The sequence below is a fragment of the Spodoptera frugiperda genome, chromosome 22 (genome assembly GCF_023101765.2).
Source record: "Spodoptera frugiperda isolate SF20-4 chromosome 22, AGI-APGP_CSIRO_Sfru_2.0, whole genome shotgun sequence".
Classification (NCBI taxonomy): Eukaryota; Metazoa; Arthropoda; class Insecta; order Lepidoptera; family Noctuidae; genus Spodoptera; species Spodoptera frugiperda.
Genome location: NC_064233.1, coordinates 4,609,579 through 4,634,952, shown reverse-complemented (window position 1 = coordinate 4,634,952; position 25,374 = coordinate 4,609,579). Strand labels below are relative to the sequence as shown.

Here is a 25,374-nt window from a genome sequence, read left to right as displayed (position 1 = left end):
TAACAATAAGGGAATGTAAATCTCATGAGATTGGGGCTCAAGTGAGATCTCGCGAGATTATAATAACTGTGACTTAATATTGTATTTTTTAACACCTGTGTACATTATGGATGCAATAAATACTTGAATACTATAAAATACAATCTTGCGGGTTAAGTTTCTTTTTTGCTTTAAACATATTACATAATATTTGGATAAATTTTTCCTCTTAAAAGATAAACGATTTACTGTTACAATTTTTTCTTGGATATTGGTACAAGAGAATTCTATCTAAAGTTCAAGGCAGAAGTTAGTTATTTATTTAGTCTTGATCACAAAATAGTGAAGTTAGTTATTTAATACTTATTTTATATTTTAAGTAGTTTACTACTCTACTTTGAGTTTACATAACTAAAAAAATATATATGTGTCTAACACGTATTTTTTTTTCATATATGATAAATACTTAGATAAAACAAATCAAAGTTTAGGAGTGGCAATTTCGTCATTTCTACGTATTTGTTTCCGCAAGACAATAAAAAATACGTGTATATTGTTTTAAAATAATCTACAATATGGACCTTTAAATAAAAATTTGTCATCTACCCTACAGAAAGAGGAAAGAGGTAATTAAGAATGAACACAAAAGATACTAGGCAAAGATTTTTACTCATTATCTTTTATAGACACATATACATACGCATTTAAAAAAAAAATAATATCAAACGTAATAAAAACAATTTTATTTATTTCAAATTTCTTCAAAAAATGTGGAACGCTTCACGATTTTGCGTGTCATCCTTGCGCAGGGGCCATGCTAATCTTCTCTGTATCGTTCCAATTTTAGTATATGTACTGCCGAAGCAAGTACACTTGCTACGGCAAAATTATTGTACCCCTCACAAACACAATGAAAACTTCGATAGCGCGATGTAGAATCCCATACATTTTGCATGATTTGTATGAGGGGTGGTGAACAGCGCCATCTATCGGTTTGCAACAGAATAAACAATATATAGTTAAATATAATTATAGTTATACAAATATATAGTTAATAGAAAGTATTTTTGTAATTTTACTTTCAATGTGCGAGAAATAAAAGGCTTTTTATTTTTATTTATTTTAGGTCTATAGTTGTACAAAAAAAGGCAGTAGTTATAAATTAAAATAGTACTTATGTGTGTGATCCTCACTATCACCGGAGATGCTACTGCATTTGTCCTATATCAGTCTTGACGAAATCTCGTGACAATCGGTGGTAGAAATGCACAAACTAACCTGGAAAATGTGTAGGAAAGGTAATGGGAATCACCACCGACGGCGCGCGCTTCCAGAGAGGACGTCTGCCGGTCAGTCTTCACGAACTAAGTGTCTAAACACACTATGCCGAGGATACGCGACCGAAGTTCGGCATGATTACGCCTGCAATGCTATTTGAATTACTGGCGACACATTATGCCGAAATTACGTTGCGTTAGCGTACAGCCGAACTTCAGTCGGGCGTAAGTTCAGCGGCAATTCGGCGGCAACGTATTCTGTAGAATTGTATTGCGCAATTGAATTTCTGCCGCGTAAGTTCGGCTATTATTCTGTGCTTATGGTGTGTTTTATCAGCCGAGTACGTTGAAACGTAAAATCCGCCGCGAAACTTCGTACGTTCGGCTTAGTCTTTAGAGACTAACACTCAATTTGCACTTTCTATTGTTTGCCCTAGGGTATGGATCGAAGACTAGAACAGTCAGTGAGCAACTAGCGAGGTTTTATTTCATGGAAACATTATTTTTTACGCACACGCGCCGAAATTCAAGCGGCCATTCTACGTTCGTTTTTTCACACTGGCGCCACAGAATATTGGCGCCGCGTTCGCACGATTGGTCGACGATTGGTCGCGCTCGGAGAATTGGGTAGTATCCTCGGTCAAAAATAAATTATTACAACTTTTAAATATAAATAATAGACATTAGAATTAGAATATTCAAAAATAATTACACTCTCATCCATAAATCTGATGAACTACTTAAGTAATTTTCGAGTTTTTCTAGCTAAATTTCTAGAAATAAGTCTGCTATTTGACGTAAAAATCTGATGACGTCATAATAGAGTATTTCATACAAAGTTCATAAAAAAAATATTTTTCGATGTTTCGAAAAAAATATTGAATTTGACTAGTAGGAGACATGCCTATTGCGCGAATATCGTGTCAAATTAGAATGAGGAATAGGAAGGCAGTTTGGATCGGAATAGGAATCGGGTATTGTACAGTATGGATGAATTGATGTCGCTAGTACATATCACATAAACAACTTGCGTTCCTTTATATTAAATGATTAATTAATTAAGCTAAAAAAGTTTACTGAAATCTGTGAAAATTTTAATGAAATCTGTGTCAAACGCCTAAGTATAACTACCAGTGGCGTAGCGTAGTGGGGGCGGCAGGGGCGGCAAATTTAAAACAATAAATAATAAAAATATTTTGTAAATATTTCAACCATTTTATATTTTTTTCGCAACTAGAGATCGGAGAAAGTAGTGATAGTGGGGATGGAACCTTTAACGAGTGGTCCTGCCCCGAGAGGGCACCTGAGGCAAGAATCCGACGATTCGTCGGAACCAGTAATTGGTAGGGTAAAAAAAACTGAAGGCGAAATCAAGTTCCCACGATGTGAGACTTGATGAAGCTCAACGCCAACTGAGGGCGTCTCTGGCGCAAGCCAAGCGGGTGGAGGCACAAAGAACCTGGAGGAGAAGGTCGCCGCCAAAGCGCGCAACCGGTGCCGCAAGGTCCAGGGCCAAGCTACAGGGCTTCCAACGTCCTCTACGCAGACCACTCAGTGACTGAGCTAGCGCAAATGGCGCTGGAGGACAAGGAGGAAATTTAGGAGCAGGAGAAGGAACGAGGTGGTTTTTAGTCAGTAAGAGTCTGACACTCCTTTGACTGCAAGGTTAGTGCAGTGGCTGGGCAACAAGCTGCCACGCAACGTGTAGCGGGTTCGATTCCCACACGGAGCAACTCTTTGTGTGATCCACAAATTGTTGTTTCGGGTCTGGGTGTCATGTGCATGTGAACTTGTATGTTTGTAAACGCACCCACGACACAGGAGAAAATCCTAGTGTGGGGCAACGCGTAAAAAAAAAAAAAGAACTCCCTCTCGCCTCGCCCAAGGCGAGAAAAGTCATTTGATGATTTTCCCCCATCAAAAAAAAAAAAAAACTAGTACTTTTTGTCAAACGTGCTTGACGTGGACGCGTAATACAACCTACATAGCTCCGTCCCTCTTGCACTGCTCAGTGATCGACCATTGTGACACAATTGTAATAGCAGAATAAGGCCCCAGTTCACATAATGCTGGACTGTTGAATTGCAGTTGAAATGCAGTCCGTCTGTCTAGAGCCTTAAAGGCACACGGCGCGGAGTTTATTGCGCGTCCACGTCAAGCACGTTTGACAAAAAGCAATTTTTTTTTTTGATGGGGGAAAATCATCAAATGACTTTTCTCGCCTTGGGCGAGGCGAGAGGAGTTCTTTTTTTTTTTGCGTTGCCCCACACTAGGATTTTCTCCTGTGTCGTGGGTGCGTTTACAAACATACAAGTTCACATGCACATGACACCCAGACCCGAAACAACAATTTGTGGATCACACAAAGAGTTGCTCCGTGTGGGAATCGAACCCGCTACACGTTGCGTGGCAGCTTGTTGCCCAGCCACTGCACTAACCGTGCAGTCAAAGGAGTGTCAGACTCTTACTGACTAAAAATGCACCTCGTTCCTTCTCCTGCTCCTAAATTTCCTCCTTGTCCTCCAGCGCCATTTGCGCTAGCTCAGTCACTGAGTGGTCTGCGTAGAGGACGTTGGAAGCCCTGTAGCTGGCCCTGGACCTTGCTGCACCGGTTGCGCGCTCCTTGGCGGCGACCTTCTCCTCCAGGTCCTTTTGCGCCTCCACCCGCTTGGCTTGCGCCAGAGACGCCCTCAGTTGGCGTTGAGCTTCATCAAGTCTTGACTCAAGAACTTGATTTCGCCTTCACCTTTTTTACCCTACCAATTACTGGTTCCGACGAATCGTCGGATTCTTGCCTCAGGTGCCCCTCTCGGGGCAGGACCACTCGTTAAAGGTTCCATCCCCACTATCACTACTTTCTCCGATCTCTAGTTGCGAAAAAATATAAAATGGTTGAAATATTTACAAAATATTTTTATTATTTATTGTTTAAAATTTGCCGCCCCTGCCGCCCCCACTACGCTACGCCACTGGTAGTTATACTTAGGCGTTTGACACAGATTTCATTAAAATTTTCACAGATTTCAGTAAACTTTTTAGCTTAATTAATTAATCATTTAATATAAAGGAACGCAAGTTGTTTATGTGATATGTACTAGCGACATCAATTCATCCATACTGTACAATACCCGATTCCTATTCCGATCCAAACTGCCTTCCTATTCCTCATTCTAATTTGACACGATATTCGCGCAATAGGCATGTCTCCTACTAGTCAAATTCAATACTTTCATCAAAAAAAAAAAAAACAAAAAAAAGTACTTTTTGTCAAACGTGCTTGACGTGGACGCGCAATAAACTCCGCGCCGTGTGCCTTTAAGGCTCTAGACAGACGGACTGCATTTCAACTGCAATTCAACAGTCCAGCATTATGTGAACTGGGGCCTTATTCTGCTAATTACAATTGTGTCACAATGGTCGATCACTGAGCAGTGCAAGAGGGATGGAGCTATACAACCTACATAGCTCCGTCCCTCTTGCACTGCTCAGTGATCGACCATTCTGACACAATTGTAATAGCAGACTAAAGCCCCTGCACACCGACTGCAATTCAACTGCAATTGGACTGCACGGTTGGCTTACAGTCCTATTGCAGTCGTGTCAACTGTATTCAAAATACCCTTGAACTGCAATTTGCAGTTGCATTGCAATTGAAATGCAGCCCGTCTGTCTAGAGTCTAACTCACAGTGTTGTTCACATTCTTCTCTTAAGGGTCCGTTCACACAGACCGGCTCGGAGAGCATCGGCCCGCATTTTTCTTTTCACACAGACCGGATGGTATACGCTTTGGCCATTTCTGGTCTTCTTCATCAGTTCCACCTCTTCAAAGGTTACTTTTTGGCTGTAAATGCTTGCAGTCGGTCGCTTGGAGTCGCCAACTATGTCACATAAACCGACTGGAAGCGGATGCGCTCGGAGCCGATCGGATGCGCGAGCAACAAAGAGCACACAATCGGAGCCGATCGGCTGCTCGAACGCACAAATCGGATCGTATACGCTTGGAGTCGGTCGCAGCGGAGTCGCCAACTATTTCACATACACCGGCTGGAAGCGGATGCGCTCGGAGCCGATCGGCTGCACGAGCGAGAAAGAGCACGCGATCGGAGCCGATCAGCTCCTTTTATTATTTCACACCAAGCGCCGTCAAGCATTTTTAATAACAAAAACAGTGGACATTAAAAAATAAACCTTAAAACTGTGTTTTCAACGTCATAAAAATTTGCTCTCCTCTCCGAGCCGGTCTGTGTGAACGGACCCTTATGCGTATTTGCGTTTCATATTAACTGTGTGCCTCCGACTCACATGTGCGTTGGAAATTCGGAACATTATTTTTCCTTAGTAGCAACAAACCTTTAGTTTATTTTCTTTAAGATTCTAGTAGACGTAACATAGCATAACGTCTCGTATTTTAATTCGTTCCAGTATGGTAGTAGCAGTAGAATTCTGTGGTAGTAATAGTAGGTAGTATATCGTGGTGGCACGGAGCTTTAAGACGCCCGCTTCTCATGCATGAGAGTGCGGGTTCGAAACCTACCAACGGCAAGTACGAATGTGACTTTTTCCAAGTTATATGTACTTTCTAAAATTATTTAGACACCACTGACAAACGGTGAAGGTAAACATCGTGAAGAAACCTGGGCTTATAATTTCTAATTATAAGTTTGAAATAGCCAACCTGCATTGAGCAAGCGTGGTGATTAATGCTCAAACCTTCTCCGTGTGAGAAGAAGCCTTTGGTCAGCAGTGGCCACTTATAGGCTGTTGATGTTATGTGTAGTAGTAGTAACATTTTGGCCAATCAGAGAATCCAAAAGAATGGCAGCTTGCATTATTTCTACTTTCTAGTTTTGGTTTTTGAAGTTCGAAAGTTATCATACTTATAATGAGTGTTAACAAATAAAACATAAAGGGAGTGCTTCAAAAATTATTTATTTATTCGTATATATAATTTATATATCCATTTTATAATTAAAATCAACCGATGCACACAACATAAACGTCTGAATATCGAACCTCTCACTCACGCCTCGCGGACGAAAGATCATCTTTAGGGGAACACGTTTTGTGACAAAAGCGACTTTATCTCGATGGCAGTAGGTCGGTATTACAATACGTGTTACTCTAAAGGTACAGTATACATAGTTTCATACGCTAAATACTCAATAATTTAGTTTTAAAAAGTCCAGTGTGACGCTTGCATGGTTCACGAGTAAAAATTATTTAATTATAAAAAGCTGAATTAAGTATTATACTAAAATTAATACTTTCACTAAATACTCTTCAGTTATTTAAAATAAAGATTCGTTTTCGACATAGTGTTGTAGTGTTCAGGGGAAAAAATATCGATAAAATTATCATCAATAAACCTGCACTATTATTATAAAAAAAAAACTTGTGAGAATTGTCCATGTGTATAAAAATATGTTCTATTCTATTTCCCTCAGAATTTCTATTAATTATTACGTCTTTTTTTATTGCTATTGTTATTAATTAAGTCTGCAAGACAACAGTATGTCGAAATTATTATAAAATCGGTCTAGGCATGCGTATCACGTAAGTACTAGTCTGAAACCATCATTAAAAATGTCATTTCAACACAAATTGGGAATAAATAACGCGACAATAAATAAAAAAAAATAAAAGAAAAAAAAGAGACTAATAGACTACAAATGACTGACATATTGATTTTTTTATTATTATACACAGATAAAAAATAAAATAAGTAAGACTTGTATCACTGAAATGGATCGCTTTTTAATTAATTAATACTTAATTAATATATATTTTTGACTACAAGAATTTGAAATTTATTTGACACTTATTATAGTTTAATTTCGTTTAGAGCGAAACATTTCAGTGATCAAGCTTTGGACATTGGATTCGAGATAAAAATTGGATTTAAAAATACGTATTTTAAACCAGAATTGTAAACAAAATTGCCATGTTTCCTAAAGGAATAATACAATATTATTTTGCAATACATAGTTATATTGTAGAAGAAATGAATACATTATGACCATAACTTAACTTAAGACACAAATAAAATGGTCTAACCATAATTTACTATAAAAAATAATTGCAAAATATCTTGAAAACATTAATTTAATATAAAAAAACATCATTGTCATTCAGGTTTAAAAAGTTTCTGATTGAAAATACGTATTTTTAAATGTCCCATAGATACATAGTAAATCATAAATCACATAGAGAATCTCCCTGCTTCAAAATCTCTACAATCGTTACTTCGTTACTATTAAAATTTGGGAGGATCACACTTGAAGATAAATTAGAAAAATAAAACAATAAAATATAGCCTTTGAAATGACACTGGACAAAAAATATAATTATAAAAACATATCAAAATTGTTTAGGCTTGTCCAAACACATTTATATTATTTAAATGTACAATATAATTTAAAAAAAGCTATAACACCCGTACTCAGAGTCATTTAATGGTTACTCAACCCAGTCCTTAGCAATAGTTTTCAATACAATATCGTTACTAAGGAATGGTTTAAGCAATCATTAAAATTCTGAGTACGGCAGTTAGTATTGTCATATTTAACTGAAATCACTTTTTGTAATCAAGTGTTTGGTAAAATAACGAACAAAATTATACTTATAACTTTCGTGAGACATACTAAATTAACACACGACGCGGCGACTGTGACTCGAAAAACAGGCTATTTTTCGAAAATATTTCCAAAAAAACGTGGTCAAGTGTGATCCCCTCATTACACAACACTGTTATTTAGCGAACTTTTGTTGAAAATACATACAAATGTCCACTAAAATAGCTCCTAAGCTAGTTATTCCTACATCAGCCTAATGCAAAAAGTTCGACAGATAATGTCCACAGTAATGTACACAAAACCGATAAAATTGTACAATTTATTTTATTTTGACTACAAACTGGCCGACGAATTGGGTAAATAAAGAGTATTTTTTGAGCTACATGTAATTTACTTTTGATTTAATTTGAACTATATATTAAATAAGACAAAGTTGGTTTTCGTTTGCCGCGCTTATGTGAAAATTATACACGTATTTTGTTTTGTATAGTATAGTAATTTTCAAATTGTGTTTACAGAATGTAAAATATCTTATTAAAATTAAAATATTATATACAAATTATATGTGAGATGTTTACAATTTCATTTGACATTGACAGCAACTGTCATGTGTCAAATAGTTTTAACTGTCAATGTCAAAGTCTAATTATATGTCAATGTGATGTTTTTGGCAGTATAGTCGACAATATTGGAGACTCGGTTGCCATCGGAAAAAAATGTGATGTAATTTTTATATTATGTATTAAATCAAAAGTAAATTACACAGCTGTCCTATTAAGAAAGAAATGCTGATTTTTATATTTCAAATACTGCTTCGTTGCAAGCTCAAATTACAAAAATAATATTTGAAAAATTTCTAAACTAAATCTTACGTCTATATCTCATTCTAATACTTTTTTTAATTAATTAATTATTTAATTAATTATATAATAATATTAAATTATTGTTTACCGACTACTATTTACACGCTACTAGGTACAATCGAACAACATCATCAAGTTGCTAGTATTTTTTTTTCTTTATAATATTCGAAAAAGAAATTTCTTTTTTTTAATCACATTGTTTTTTTTTTATTCATACGTCAAAATATGAGATTCGCGATTGTCGTCATGTCCGGTCGTCGTCATAATGTTGGAATGTTTATTCGTATCCGGTTCTTTATTTAAATTTCAAATATTTTTTTTTTTTTGGAATTCTTTCGTTATCTGGAATGGAAGTTACGTAGAGTCGTATTCAGTTTTATCGACTTATCGATAGATTTATTTATTACTATCGATATTTTTATTTTTGTTCTCATTTAAGTAGTTTGTTTAGATGTTCAAATACAATAAAAAATAAATAGTTAAAATTTAACTATTGTTATCCAATTTTACTTTAAAAGCAAAGAGTTTAAGCGTCACTGGGTTAAATTAATCGATTTTTCATTCTAAAGTATTACCTATTTAACACAGGCCATATATTTCTATCTCTGTCTTTACTAAGTCAATTATAATGCTTTCTCTTTCACTCACTGACTGCCTTTTACAATATAACATAAAATCACGCATGGTTTAGCACAAACAGGGGTATGAGTACAAAAGAAAGAGACAAATGTATTCCTATCTCGCTTCCTCATGTCCTTATCAACATTAATTACAACCTTTGATCATTATCACTTTCATATTATGCTATTACAAAATTGGACTTTATTCTGATGGGTATAACGTCCAAATTCAATAGAAATCCATTTGTTCTCTTTTATATTAGGAATTGTAATTCAAAAAGGGTATATATAGTAAAGTGTTTCGTTTATTTTGCGCTAAAACATGTTTCAGTATTGAAATGCGCAAACTTGCGCTAACTTTGCGCATAGAAATAAATACAAAACATTTGGCATTTGATACAATATAGTCATCATATCGATTTATATTCATTACCAATAATTTTCCCATAAGATATTTAGAGAAAATACCATACAATGATTTAATAGTCAACATTGATGACAAAAAAACACATCTCCTGTCTTTATTTGATACTATATAGTAATCGTATCGTATTGTAGTAATTTACCGACATTTTAATACACAATTTTCCCTGCATACATATTAGGGAAAATACCATAATCAAATGAGTTGACAAAACAATTTATTTCGTCAATATCTCAATAGTCTTTGTATGTTTACCTAGTGGGTTGAATACGTCGTTTTGTAGTGATATACCGACATTATAATACACAATTTTCCCTATACAGTTATTAGAGAAAATACCATAATCAAATGAGTTGACAAAACAATTTTTGTCAATTACTCAATAGTCTTTGTATGTTTACCTAGTGGATTGAATACGTAGTTTTGTAGTCATTTACCGACTTTATAATACACAATTTTCCCTATACAGTTATTAGAGAAAATACCATAATCAAATGAGTTGACAAATTGTCAATTTCTCAATAGTCTTTGTATGTTTACCTAGTGGGTGGGATACGTAGGGTCTTCCTCCCACTGGGGGGTTTGGGATCAGATCTGTGCCCAGCGGTCGTCGAAGAACTGCCTCATGTTGTGGCCAGCCCTGCCCACTGGGCTATCGTCCTCGTTAAACACCTCACAATTGCTGAACATGAGACGCACGTCCGAAGCAAACTCTTCTTTGCATTTGTAGCTGTTGGGGAGAAAAGTGGTGGAATTAATAATTATATTATTATAGTTTTATGATTAAAAGGATATTTTTCAACTATTTATAGTCATGTGTGAGAGAGCCATGCTTCGAATATTCCGAATGGGATTGGCTCGACCGGGGTGATACCAAGGCCTCACAGAAAACCGACGCTTGTGTTGTTTCGTTGTGTGAGTGAAAGTTACCGGAGGCCTATATGTATAATCTTCCCAATCCCCGATTCCCCAACAACCCTTAAATTCCTAACCCCCAAAAGGCCGGCAATGCACTTGTAACGCTTCTGGTGTTTTCGGTAGCTAGGACCACGGCTAGGACGATATTCCCGCAGGCCAACTCCTATTTTTATATCTTTAAATATAAGTAGTATTGAAAATGTAATTTTAAGTTTTATTAAATAAAAGTATGTTATAGTAGTAACTAGCGACCAGCTCCAGTTTCGCATGGGTGCAATGGTGATATATTATGTCTGTATTTTACATATAAAACTTCCTCTTGAATCACTCTACCTATTTAAAAAAAAACCGCATCAAAATCCGTTGCGTAATTTTAAAGATTTAAGCATACAGACAAACAGACAAAAATAGTGACTTTGTTTTATACTAAGTAGTGATTTTATTGTAATTTAAAAGAATTTTATGAAATAAAAGTACAGTACTCTCAACGGATCTTGGCAGGTCTGAACTACGTGCAGAAAGCTGCGCAATAAGTCTTTTTTTAGAACCAAATGGTGGCATGAGGCGAGGTGCGGGGGGCGGCGATCTAGGCTAGAGATTGACCATTTCTAAATACAATTGACCCTTTACACTTATTGCTCAGCCGCACGTAGTTCAGACCTGCCAAGATCCGTTGAGAGTACTGTATGTTACAGTAATAATACTTACGTGTTATCCTGCAGTTTCTTCTTGATGGTGGAGAGGTCCATGGGGCACTTGATGACCTTCTTGTACTGCGGGAACTGCTTCGTGTTCACCGGCAGCAGGAACGGCCAGGCGTGCTCGTGGCACTCCATCTCGCACAGGAGGTTCCTGGGGTAGGCAGAGGGGGAGGTTACTGGTATGTTGATGTTTATAAAAAGAAGGATTGCCCCACATTTTGTTGATTTTCTCCTAAGTGTCGTAAAGGGGGAAATTATTATATTATAAAATATAACCCGCCTTACATTGCAAAACGTTACAATGTAAGGCATCAAATTTCAATTAAGAGGTGAGATTGTTAATTTTTACTATTGAATGGAACGACGTTTGGCCGCTATCCCGCCTGATGGTAAATGATGATGCGGCCTACGGTGGAGCACGTCTGCCCAGTAAGCAACCTATTCACTCGGGCCAAGACGGGGTGAAGACACCCAGGTTATACCCATCAGGAAACACAGACTCCGGCAAGGAGTTCCACTTGATTGTCATAAACTTAGCAACAATACAGATTCTGTAACATCACTGAGATTTTATTTAAACTGAAAACAAAATCAATAATCCTTTGCCCCACTCACTAACCGAATCCGAGACCTCTTGCTTAGTAATCGCACTTGCTACTATTTGATCAACGACGTTAACAAAATTATGAATTAAATCAAAACCTCACTTCGCCCATTAGTATCGTAAACTAAATAAAATCTTGGATTCATAATAAAGAAGAAATAAATGGAGTTTCGACTTACTTGCAGAACTGTAGATCTTTCAGCAGCTTTTTGGCAGAATTCTTCTCTTTCTTGGCGCGAGACATTAATGGCACATTCTCCGTATCTCGGTCTTCGCCTGGCAACAAATATACAGTATAAGTAATAATTGTGCTATTTTGAGTAAATTATAAATGACATTTATTTTGCAAGTAGGTTACAATGTAACTCTTTTACACGTCAATCTCTTAAATAACTAGATGAGGCCGGCATTTCCTATCGAACTACTCTGAGAAGAAATGCCGAAACAAACTCAGAGGTCATTGTCTCTTTTAAAGTCCAAAAAAATCAATTAAAGATGTCGGAGAACCGTGCAAGTTGATTCTGTGGTGGTCTTTCTTCATATTATTTGTTACATCATTAATTAGTAAATGCATTTGAACACTCTTTACAAAACACGGCATTATAACAGCCGCGCTGTATGTCCGTAACATTCCTAGACAACCTACAACATTACAGCTCTTCTGTGGTCAAGGAACATGGAGCTGTTCACACAGAATTTAATACTTGATTTAACTTAATTATTTATTTTGATTGAAAATTCTGTTTTCTTTGAAATATTCACTTGTATTAAGCTTCTGTGGACTAGTAATACTTGTGGTTTCATTTAAGTATTTTAAGTCATATGAGTGATCTCCATACTGTATGGTGGTGGATGGAAGGAGATTTTGTCGGAATGCCTGAAGTACTGCGAGGTGAACTTATGAATGCTGTTAATTCCTGTTTCATTATGTTTTAGTTATGTATGTAAGTTGCTTTAATTGGTTGTCTACCGTTGTAACTTTTGAATTAAATAAATAAATAAAATAGAGATATTAATGACAACATACCGTCAATATGTCCGTCAGTGTCATCGTGTTGCAGCGCCCCGTTCCCGCCGACATAGTGCACCGCGCGGCGCTTCTCTGGGGGACCCTCCTCGGAGCTCAGCTCGCCTGGACAAACAAAACAATTTATATTGCTAAATGTACGTAGCACTATTCTGATTTTTAAATAAAACTTTTCGAAAAGCCAATATAAGCTCGAGACCCCTTGGCTGGCAATCGCACTTGCGACATCTTGACCAACGATGCAGTCCGACCATTTAGGTATACCTAAGAATTTATTTATCCCGAAACGCGGGCGAAACTTCTGTCTAAAGCTTTTGGGACAAGCCCGTCACAACCTCCCAAATCGCTGCAACTCCTGTAAGCCAGAATCTACAGTAGATACAACCATGAAAACACCGGAACACTGAAGTCCGGCGCGTCCCAGGAACATGAATGACTGTCAACTGGATCCGCGCAACGAAATAAATCAGAAGATGTTATTTAGTCGAAAAAAAAAAAAAAAAGTTTCCACTTCCCTCGGCGAATTTAATGCAGGTTAACAGAATGACTAACAACTGGGAGAAGCCAAGTCGCCAACCACCACAGAAATTTGACTTTTTTATGGAATAGGTGGCAAATGAGCAGACGAATCACCGGATGGTAAGCGATTTACGCCGCGTATGGACACCCGCAACACCAAAGGAGTCACGGGTGCGTTGCCGGTCTTTTAAAAAGTAGTATGCTCTTTTGTTGAAGGCTTGAAAACTTAAAGCTTTAGCTGGTGAATTTTTTTTTATGTTAAATGTTTCGACGTTTGGCCGCTATCTCGCCTGATGGTAAGTGATGATGCGGCCTACGGTGGAGCACGTCTGCCCATAAGCAAGCTGAAGGTAAAGGTAAAAAAATAGGTAACGTAATATAAGGTAACTGACCGGTGTGGTTGATTCCATTCTCGTTGTCCTGCAAGGTATCGTCCAGCTTGTCGTCATGTTTCTCCGGCGTGTGTAGAGCGCTGCCGGAGCACTCCTCCGCTGTCGTAGATGTTGAGGCATGGGAGGCGGCCGGACTGGGGAGAAGAATAAAGTATTTCTTTTTTAAAATGTTATATAAATACAAAAGCCAGAGAGAGTCTCAGAGTGGAGACCGCGTACTGGTACAGCGTAGGATGTCCTACACTACACAACGCAAGTACGCGTCCAACCAGAAGGTTTCAAGTGTGGGAGAGCCATGCTCCGGTACGAGGGCTGGCTCGCCGGAGTGATACCACGGCCTTACAGAAAACCGACGTAAACAGTTCTTGCGTTGTGTTTCGTTGTGTGAGTGACCGGAGGCCCAATTCCCCCCTTCCCAATCTTCCCAATCCAGTTCCCAAACAACAACCCTTAAATTATAACTCCCAAAAAGCCGGCAACGTTAACAACCACCTGCTTAAGGTTGTAGGTCGCTTCCAAACGGCCTATCTGGGGGATTGGAGAGGCCTATATTCAGCAGTGAACGTCTTATGGCTGATATGATGGTTAAAAATTTGTGTAGCCCATGTAGTCTATTGCCGTATACCTAATACCATTCTAAACTTCGTGTTATTACTACAAACCATGGAAAAAAAACTGTTTTGTATTTAAGTATCACCATGAACATTCCCGTCAAACAAAACTCAACTCTAAACGCTACAAAATAAAGTTCTTTATATATAATCTGACATACCTAGGCACCATATTCTGGTCTATGTCTAGACTAGTGTTCAGGTCCCGATGCTTGGCAGGTTTCTTGAGTTGCGCGGCAGGTCTTCGGCGGCGCTTTTATACACTGGGAACAGTACGCCGGCGGTCTGAAAAAACACCACACATGTATAAGATTTTAAAACTTTTATAAAACCTTTCGAGAAGTTATTTGGCTAATCAGATGACTAATTTTTATTTTAAAAGGCCTTGTAGATTATTTTAAAACATAAGACATGTATTTTACAACGGGCGGGAGCAAAGTCAACCTTGGATACTAACTGATTGAATTAATTTTTTGATAAGAATCAAAGTCAATATGTACATTCCGGTGTACCGAAAAAGACCGGTGATCGGCATTTAACAAAATTCCATAAACAAAAAATTCACATCGTATAATAAAAAATGCTTTTTCAAAAGTTTTCAACTATGAATTAGAAATATGTTCATTATTTTGCCCTTTTAACTATTTTGTACCTATATTTCGATTTAAACTCTTACGCTTGGAAAAATACTATAAGTCCCCGTAACCGACCGACTGCCGACAGATTTCCGTGATACGTCGACTTAGAAGTCACCTGATTCCGTCCGACCCAAACGCACATTGTAAAATAACTCTATATCTTAGCAATAGAGTAGAAATTCGAAAACAACAATCTTTCTAAAATATACGCATTGACTTTTTGGATTCGACACTGAAATTACGATGATCCGATTAGCATTTACACATAACATTACGTTTTTTAACACTCGGAGATGCAAGCAGAGAACATACAATTACGTCTACTTTTCAATACCGCCATTTTTTAATTAAGTCAAACTTCCTAATTTCACATAAGATTTATAAATCATGTTCGATCTTAATATTAACCCTAATAAAGAAATTGGCGTATCCATATTAACGCGAATGGTCTTTAATTCTATAGGTAATACCTATTGTTAAGATACGTAATTCCGATAATTCGTGACTAAACTTTTCGGTACCTATCATTACATTATGTATCGTACATATGGTAGGTACTTCTTTACTACGTGTAGGTTGTAGGTACTAAACCTCCGTAGTTATTTTCGGACACATTATGGGTCGTAGGTATTACGTACAAGTTATGGCTATTACTAACGTTTTTGTCGTTCATTCTGATGACAACCGATGATGTGCTTATATGTAAAACAAAAACACCAAAACCTATATTAACCTTAGTTAGCTAACAAGGGACAGGGAAACAAATTATTTTCAGACTACGACCAAACCTGTATTTGGTAGATAAAACGTCTTAACTGAAATTTATACCATTTTTTTAGTTACTTTCTACTCTATATTACTTATTAAGTTGTAACAATATCGTATTTTAAAATTCTTCGAAATAAACATAAAATATAAAGGTTTAACTCTAGCAAGTCTTTGTGAAGGAATCGTAAATATATCGGAAATATGTCAATTTGAAACGTAAATTACAAAGAATCCATTATAGTTAGCATAGGTCGGATACCTCTAATATCTAAGGATAGCTTTAAGAATAAGAAACTAATCACAAAACACTCCTAAAACAACCCACGTTACAGAAAATTAGTGTCATTCATAAACCTTAAAATTCCGTTTACCGACCAATTTGGTCGGTATTCAGGTACGTCGTCATTTTGTAGGGCTCCTTATTCCGTCCAACATTAATTTATCGATAAATCTATAAAAACAATGGAATTTCTGGTATGCATATTGAAATTATAAGGACTAATGACTAATAAATCACATAGAAGTAAATACATTCTGTAGTTTACAAGAGTAATCATCGTCAAAATACAGAGATCTTTTATTTCACTGATTTATGTTTTTTTTTTACGCAAACTGCACCTTTTTAGAAATTTCGCAGGACAGTCGGAATGTGCGTTAACCCCACAAACCCAAGTTTTGACTGAAGGTGAATGATGAATTAATGTATTGAATAAGGCGTATTTCAAGACTTTCGAGAAAGAGACAAATTAGAGAGAGAGAGAGGTCGGAGAGAGGAGAGAGAGGTAGAGATGACCCAGAGAGAGAAACGTAAGAAAGAAATAACATTTATTTTACACGCAAAAATCAAGTGACATGTACGGTTTATATAAACGTTACAACATGGCTTGGCGTTGGTATTACTCGTCCCTTAGCTCTCCAGTAATTATGATACATGGAGGTAACATAAGGCGGAGGGGATATTACCTTGAGCAGTGGTGGGTAGTGGCAGTCCTGGTGGTAGGCGCGTGCACAGAGCGCGCACGGGATGGTGCGCGCGGCGGACATGGCCCCGCCGCACACGATGCACACGCGCTGCCCCCGCGCCTTGTTGATGCACTCCCAGCAGTACCTGCACCGCACGTTTAAATAAATAAAGCATGCTTTTGTATATTATATTATATTATTATTATCGTCACGCCTTTTATCCCCGAAGGGATAGGCAGAGGTGCTCATTATGGCACGTAATGCCATTGTACAATATACGCCCACTTTTCACTATTTATAAGTTCCATGTGTGGTGAGCCTATTGCCATTTATCTATTTATTTATTATGTTAACACAGTTTACCAAACCAATTACATACATTAACACACACAAAATATAGAAACCATGTACCGAGCACATTTCCAGACTCCGTCCGTGCTACTACTGAGAAATTTTTGAAAATCTAAAAAAAAGCCCAGTAATACTTTGCCCAACCTGGGAATCGAATCCCCTTGTTTGGCAGTCGCATTTGCGACCACTCGACCGACGAGGCAGTCCATCAACTACCTTCCAATTGTTAATCAATAAAAACCGTGTGAATGAAGTTACTGAAGGCCTAATTCCTTCCCCCTTAATCTCCTATGACTTCAGTCCTATCCTTAACCCCCAAAAGGCACAAAAACACTCTTATTGTAACTCCTTAGTTACTACAGGTGTCCATGGGAGATGCCGATTGCTTACCATCAGGTGACCCGTCTACTTTTTGCCGCCCTAAAAGAATATAACCTACCAGTCTCCATCAGGTATTTCATCCATGCTTGGTTTGAAGCAGTACGTGTGGTATCCCTTGTCGCAGCCATCGCACAGCAGTAGTTGGTCCTCATTGTCACCGGATTGGCAGAACTGACAGTTCTACAGGAGAAATTTAATATTGTATTATTATAAAATCAAAGTTAAGGCATTTATTTCAATTAATTCTAATCTAAGCACTTTTGAAACGTCAAATTTGTCAATTTTGTCCGTCAGTCTGTCTGTCAGTGAAGCCAGGTTCTATAATGGACGTTTTACAATAAAATTAGGGGTTTATATAAAAATATATGTCTAATAAAATATGGTATAATAAATAAATGTCTTGAACATTTATTTATTATTATTATCAAAATAGTACGACATTACAGTTATATAAAACAAAGCGCAAATGCCTCTTGTCGCACGAAAAAGGTTTGTGTATTAATCACCATGCTTGCTCAATACAGGTTGGCGATATCAAACTTATAATTACCCAATTACCCCCTTTCCCATTCTTCCCAATGCCCGATTCTCCAACAACTCTTAAAGTCCTAACCCACAAAAGGCCGGCAACGTGCTAACGCTCTCCGGTTTTGGGTGTCCATGGGCGGCGACGATTGCTTACCATCAGGTGATCCGTCTGCTCGTTTACTGACTTATTACCATAAATTAAAAAAAAAATAGAAATAATAAGCCCAGGTTTCCTCACGATGTTTTGTTTCTCATGAGCAGCGTGCGCGGACGAGGCGACGTCGCGCTAATCAAGAGTCCCTCTGTGGCTTGAAACTAGTAGAGCTTTTCTCAATAGTAATTTTTATGAGAGAAACCTAGTATTTTTAATTTAACTATTTTCATGTTATCGGGCTTACTCACGTAACTGTTTGACGAGGAACTCGACTAGTTTCAAGCCAGGCTAGAGGCTCATATTCATGAGCATGATAATATAATTAATTTAGTATGTTTCACGAAAGTTATAATAAAACTAGCTACTTCCGCGCGGTTTCACCCGCTCTGCTCGGCTTCTATTAGTCATAGCGTAATGTTTTATAGCCTATAGCCTTCCTCGATAAATGTACTATCCAACACAAAAAGAATTATTCAAATCGGACCAGTAGTTCCGGAGATTAGCGCGTACAGACAAACAAACAAACAAACTCTTCAGCTTTATAATATTAGTATAGATTGTAATCAATTTTCTTCTGTTTCCAAAACACTCAATAACACTTTACTCGACACAAACACACAAACAAACATAGGAACATTAAATAACGTACATGTCTGGTACGTACCGCCTTCATGATGCTCTTGTCCCAGGCTATGGCTGCCTCCAGGGCCTGCAGCATCATGGCCAGTTGTGATGATGTAGTGCATCTGCTTAGAGCCTCGCGCCAGTTCGCTAGGCCACGGGCTATGCCTTTGTTGTCCACTGAAATTTCAATTGTTACAATGAAATGTAGGTATTTTGTAAGTTAGATATTGTGGATTTGAAATGTAGAGGTGTTTTGTGAATTAAATATTGTGAATTCATACATTAAAAAATACACTACTGTCCTAAAGTCCTAATGTTTTTTATTCTTCAATATGCTATTCAGTTTTCACCAGTTATACAGTTTCACGGACAAATAATCCCAAGATCTTTTATCCGATATAAAATTTCGGTTTTTGTGTATTAGATATTGTGGATTCATACAATAAAGAAATACACTACTGTCCTAATGTTTTTTATTCTTCAATATGCTATTCAGTTTTCACCAGTTTATACAGTTTTATGGACAATAATCATAAGATCTTTTATCCGGTATTCATTTTCGACTGACTCTCGTCGATTTTAACAACAACGATAATGCATAAAATATTATCAATAAATTAAATATGTATTAGCAAAACCACTAAAAACCTTTAATCAATGTTGGGAAGATACTTGTGAAAATTACACAAAAAATTGACGAAAATAAACTCTATCGCGATATTACTCGATCCGAACACCATCTATCGAGCTACATGGTAGTTTCTTTTTGTATTAATTTTATTTTCAGTGGTAGTATGGAGTTGAAACCGAGTGCAATCTTTTACAAATAATATTAACAAATTGAGCACTATTTACCCGACTGCGCCAGAAGGAGGGTTATGTTTTTCGAGAGTATGTATGTATGTATGTATGTATGTATGTATGTATGTATGTATGTATAATTGTTTGGCACGCCCTGCAGCCTAAACGGCTTGATGGATTTTGACTTGAGAGGTGTCGTTAGATTCGTATTTACTGTGAGAGTGACACTGGACATATCAAAACGTTTATAAAACAAAATGGCGGATTTTTGGCGCCAAATTTGAATATTGCTCACTCTCTAGCCTGAACGACTCGATGGATTTTGGCTTGAGAGGTGTCGTTTGATTCGTATTTACTGTGAGAGTGACACTAGATATATCAAAATAATAAAAAAACAAAATGGCGTATTTTTGGCGCCAAATTCGAATATTGCTCACTCTCTAGCCTGAACGACTCGATGGATTTCAGCTTGATAGGGGTCGTTTGATTCGTATTTACTGTGAGAGTTATATCAAAATATAATAAATAATAAAACTAAAAGAAAATAAAATAAAAAAGGTAATTTAAAAAACTAAAAAACCCGACTGCGTTTCTTTACAACATGAAAATGAAAAAAGCCCTAAAACAAGAATACAAGAAAAATTTAAGCAGTCGGGACCCATTCTAGAAAGCCAGCCGTATGTGTCCTAAGTCTTCATAATATTTGGAATGGGTCCCGACTGCTTAATTTTTTCTTGTATTCTTGTTTTAGGGTTTTTTCATTTTCATGTTGTAAAGAAACGCAGTCGGGTTTTTTAGTTTTTTAAATTTTATTATTCTGCTTACCTTTCCCCTCGCTAGCTCCATCAGTATTCTGCGGCGACGGCGCCGACGTGTTGCCATGTTCCGCTTGCAACACTGCGCCTATTGTCGCCTCCGTTGTGCTAAGGCAAGAAGAGAATCCTCCCTTAGATTTACTAAACAACCTTACGACCGAAATTAAGAGCCAATGACAATCCGAAATCTCATTACTATGAAATAATTAAGATCGATTTTTAACCGACTTAAAAAAAAAGATAGTTTGACGTGTAGTGTGCCTTACACCTCGGAATTAAATGAGGACACGTCTGTTTCTTATGAATAACTTCAATTAACACATTGAACGCCGTGGTGGTCACCGGTGACCGCCGTTAGCGGAGGATTTGCCTTCAACAGTTTTCTATTGGCAGTCAAAGACTTAAGTGTTCTATATACAACTAACGCCCGAATACTGAAATGCTACTCATTTTTAAGTTGCACTTAAATATCGTGCTATCTCTGTCATTTTATAAAGAATTGATAGTGACAGAACTACATTTGAGAGCGTCTTAAAATTGAGTAGCGTTTGAGTATTCGGGCATTAGTTTGATTGGTATGTATGTCGGCGACTATCTCGCGATTGGCTGAATCGATTTTGTTAAGGTCTTCAGAAAAGTATTTGCTACACTTTCGTTCAGGTTTTTGTATATTAATCGACTTCAAAGACAACAAAAATAATTAGGGTGCGTTACTGTGGATGCGTTTGGCTTCCACCAATCATATTCATTGGTACACATAGCTTCGCACTGGTGGAAACGGTCACATAGTTTCACAACTTAGCTATTACATCTTCGTAGCATAGCTTTTTTGTAGCACATCTCTGAAGGTCGGTTTTTTAAGGTATTTTATTGAAATTTTTGACATTACTTGTATGCAGTTTCTGTCGATAAAACCTAAGTTTAATATCGATCCAGAGATTTCGGATTATAATCGGCTATTAATTTCGGAGGTAAGTCGATTTTTGACATTGTCGATTACATTTCATTAAGTTGCCATCAACTTATCTATGTTTTTTTATAAACGTAAATGACTTCACTTTCTTTAATCGCTGAAGGAGTAGATAGAAGTGCACTGTGCACTAATTCTATGCTTCTCAAGTTCAATTCCCGACTCGAGCAAAGTACTATGAGTTTAATGAAAATTTAATTACCATGCGCGCGTTCCAAAATACCTACTAGTCTTACAATAACGCGGACGCAGACGCCTCGCTGCTAACAGCTGATGCGAAAGCAAGCACGCGCGAAATTTAGTTGTTTTGTAATTGAGATGAAAATAAAACAAATGAGTGTACAAAAAAAGTTTCTTTAGGAAAGTTGTTTGTAATCATGAGTATAATCACGTGTTTAAATATCGTTCACTAATTATCAGTCACCCTATATGTTAAGTACAAGCACCTCTATCCACCTCCTTGGGAATTAAACGGCGTGATACTTTACGGTTCAAATTACAATTATTTCAATTGTAATGTATACTTGTATAGGTAAGTTGATGGCATTTTAATAGAAATTCCAACACATCTCGTGTCTTTTTCAATTTTAATCTCTTTAAACGAGAAAATTTTGAGTAAATTTTGCAATTTCATGAGACGATACTTTCCGATATGAGACACGTAATAATTTGGATTCAATTTTGAAAAACATATAGAACAGTAATCAGCCAATTATATAAAAAAAGAAAAATAAAAAAAAAAAAGAATTTTGAAAGCCAAAACATCCAATTCATGCGTGCATTTTATTTATAAACCAAATGTCCACCACCGAAGAAATTGTATTATCATTGATTATAAATAGGGTAGATGACTATTTTTTATTGCAATGTCCGTCTTGTAGAGTATTTTAAAACATTAGACACGTATTTTTTATTTTCTTACGGCAACAAATACTTTCGAAGATATATCGATTTGAAGGATTTCTAGGTAAATTTTTATACGTAGAAATGACGCATTAGCCTTTAAAACCTAAACTTTGAGTCGTTTTATCTAAGAATTGTTTTCTTATACGTAAAAAAATACGTGTCTAATATTTTTTCATTACCTAACTGACGGACCAAATAGATTTTTAATTTTCATACCCCGTCATCATCCCTATTATAATCAATATGTTTTAAACCACTTTTACAAGTAAAATTTGACAGTCCACCGCTGGACTATAACCCCCTCTACGTAAGAGGAGTTTGCCATAGTCTCCAAGCCTGGTAGGTGGGTAAAACGCCTGACACGCGTGTAAAGAGTAGATACGGGACAAATGTATGATTTCCACTTTACATCCCATATCGATTAATAGTTACAATCAATCGATTAATCGGAAATAACGAACAGACGAATATATCTTCTGTGTTCTTTATCTTAAGGTTGAAAATTCACTGGAGCCGCGTGTGTCATAATAAGACAGTTAAATTATGATAGTTATCAGTTTATTGTTATAAACCCGTCACCGTCCCGTGCAAACAAACAAAGCGGTGAGGGTTTTCTCGTGGCGTTGGGGGCGCTAGTGTCGCGTTAGGTCTACTAGGTCAGAGTAACTATTAGTCAAGCTATTGGTTATAGTTAGGCCATATAAACCTTTTACCGAAGCATTTTAAAATGTCAAAATATTTAGTTTTATAGTCAGTAAGTTCGTTAATAAAGCCTAAATTGCTTTCCCATTCCCCTATTTCTCCAACAACCCTTATATTCCTAACCCCCAAAAGACTGGCAACGCACTTGTAACGCCTCTGGTATTTCAAGTGTCCATGGGCGGCGGCGATTGCTTATCATCAAGTGATCAATCAGCTCGTTTACCGGCTTATATAATAAAAAAGAATAAAAGCAACAGTACTCTTTTTTTATTCATGGTAGATAACTACTCTAATGAATTGCTTCAGTAGTTTTAACAAAAAGAGTACAAACAACTATACGACTACACTAACAAGACCATTATCGCCACAAGCGCCCCCTACACTCACGAGAAACCGCCACAACTCACCGTAAGACCAAAAAAGCGATCTAAGACACGAGTATGTGAGGAGTATACTTTACCTAGCGTACCTTTGGACGAACGGAGGCTTCAGGTACCTCCGCTCTATGTGAGCTTCTAACGCCTGCAACTTGTGCTTGGCACGGGGAACAGGTTCTGTCGGGGCCCCATCAGACCCAGCGCGACCTGGTCTCCAACCCTTTACCTGCATTGATGCCGCTGCTACTCGCTCCTCTAATTCTTCCACCTAGAATAGTTTGTTGGTTGTAGAAAGATTTATTAAGAAGAAGACCTTATTTTCTAAGGTCGCAGTTAAAATCAAATAAGGTCACAGTAAAAGTCAAAATAAGGTCACAGTCAAAGTCAAAATAAGGTCACAGTCAAAGTCAAAATAAGGTCACAGTCAAAGTCAAAATAAGGTCACAGTCAAAGTCAAAATAAGGTTTATTTCAAATAGCCCGGGAAGGCAAATTTCTGTCTGTCGATCAGTCCTCTAGTTGGTCTATTTGCTCGTTCCAAAGTGTAGATTCCTATGGAGAAGAACGAGCAAGAAACTCCATAGGTTACTCTTTTTCAATCAGATTTACAATACAATTCTTGGTTACATTGTTATTACGTTGTGTTACCAGCAAAATACAAAATAAAAGAAAAATTGTCATCACAGCACTAAGTGGTAAGCGGTTAGCTTAATGCTGTAGCCTGTAATAAAAGTTTGATACCACGACGCAGATTTTCAGCACTAGTTTGCATGACATGTGTTAAAATATAATATTGTGATTATTATTATTGGGAAAAGTTATCAAATCCATACGAAACTACAATTCTTCTTCTTTATTCTCTTGTCTGTTTGTACTAGCTAATCTCTGAAATGGCTGGACAAATTATGACGGCACTTTTATAAAAATGTAGTTGTTGTACTAAGGAGTAACTTAAGCTACTTTTATTATAGAAAAATATCATCATATTAGAATAAAATCAAGCACTCAAATTCTGATCGAAGTCATTATTCTACGCGAACAAAGTCGCGGGCAACAGCTAGTAACAGTAAAATGGGGTGAATAGAAACTCAGGGGGTGAATAGAAAAACATTTTTTATTAGGATTATTAGTTTGTTTTCATATTTTTGGTTTTAATAGAGCATTTTTGGTTTTAATAATGAATTAATAAAAAAAAATATATAAATGGTGTAAACAGTTCTAAATTACGTGAAAACACAACAAAATGTTGTTCCTATTCACCCTTGATTTGTTTCTATTCACCCCGTTTTACGGTACTATAGGTACTCAAAAGATCTCTCACCATATTAAGTAGTTGCGTGTCTATCCTCCTTTGTATAATGGGCGAGAAGTCCGTGTCGGTCGCGATGCCCCCGTTGAGGGCAATCACCCGGTCTAGGTGCGACAGGGTCAGTTCTGTAGCTGTGAGGTCTCCCTTGTCTATGTATGGCTGTGGACAAAAGTATAAATATATTTAGTAATTCATCTAGTAATTTCAATGTACACTTATTCGAAGCTGCGGACAACGTAACGGGTTACCGGGGCTCCGGCTCAAAGCAGGAGTAGGAACGGGGTGGTTTTTAGTCGGTAACAGTCTGACACTCCCTCTCGCCTCATCCAAGGCAGGATAAGTCATTGGATATCCCCCGTCAAAAAAAACATGTAAATGTGTTACTTTGTAACTTCTTTGCGCATAATTCATCTAGTTGCAATGTTTTATCATCCAAGCTCTTTATTCTTAATCTCCAGCTCTGATTGAGACCGAAACTAGTCGAGTATTGCCGTAAGGGAACTACGTGAATAGCATGCATTCAAAATATTTTTTGGCCACTACGAGACTACAGACCTCCTCTACAAAAGAGGGGTTTGCC

The 25,374-nt window shown here is 37.1% G+C and overlaps 1 protein-coding gene and 1 non-coding gene across 2 annotated transcripts in view; both read right to left on the bottom strand.

The window, feature by feature from the left end:
• Positions 1–743: 743 nt before the first annotated feature.
• LOC118280138 (U6 spliceosomal RNA) lies at positions 744–850 on the bottom strand. Its single transcript, XR_004784084.1, has one exon. It is a non-coding gene; the product is annotated as a U6 spliceosomal RNA (small nuclear RNA).
• A 5,320-nt stretch (positions 851–6,170) lies between these two features.
• LOC118279723 (uro-adherence factor A) overlaps positions 6,171–25,374 on the bottom strand; it is a 124,215-nt gene continuing 105,011 nt past the window's right edge. Inside the window, 15 exon segments of the mRNA XM_050702429.1 lie at positions 6,171–9,991; positions 10,138–10,466; positions 11,363–11,506; positions 12,139–12,235; positions 12,987–13,091; positions 13,898–14,031; positions 14,670–14,750; positions 14,752–14,793; positions 14,953–14,960; positions 16,878–17,022; positions 17,668–17,789; positions 18,956–19,092; positions 20,542–20,639; positions 23,570–23,754; positions 24,807–24,953. Coding sequence (XP_050558386.1) covers positions 10,325–10,466; positions 11,363–11,506; positions 12,139–12,235; positions 12,987–13,091; positions 13,898–14,031; positions 14,670–14,750; positions 14,752–14,793; positions 14,953–14,960; positions 16,878–17,022; positions 17,668–17,789; positions 18,956–19,092; positions 20,542–20,639; positions 23,570–23,754; positions 24,807–24,953 — 1,587 coding nt within the window. The 3' untranslated portion in view covers positions 6,171–9,991; positions 10,138–10,324.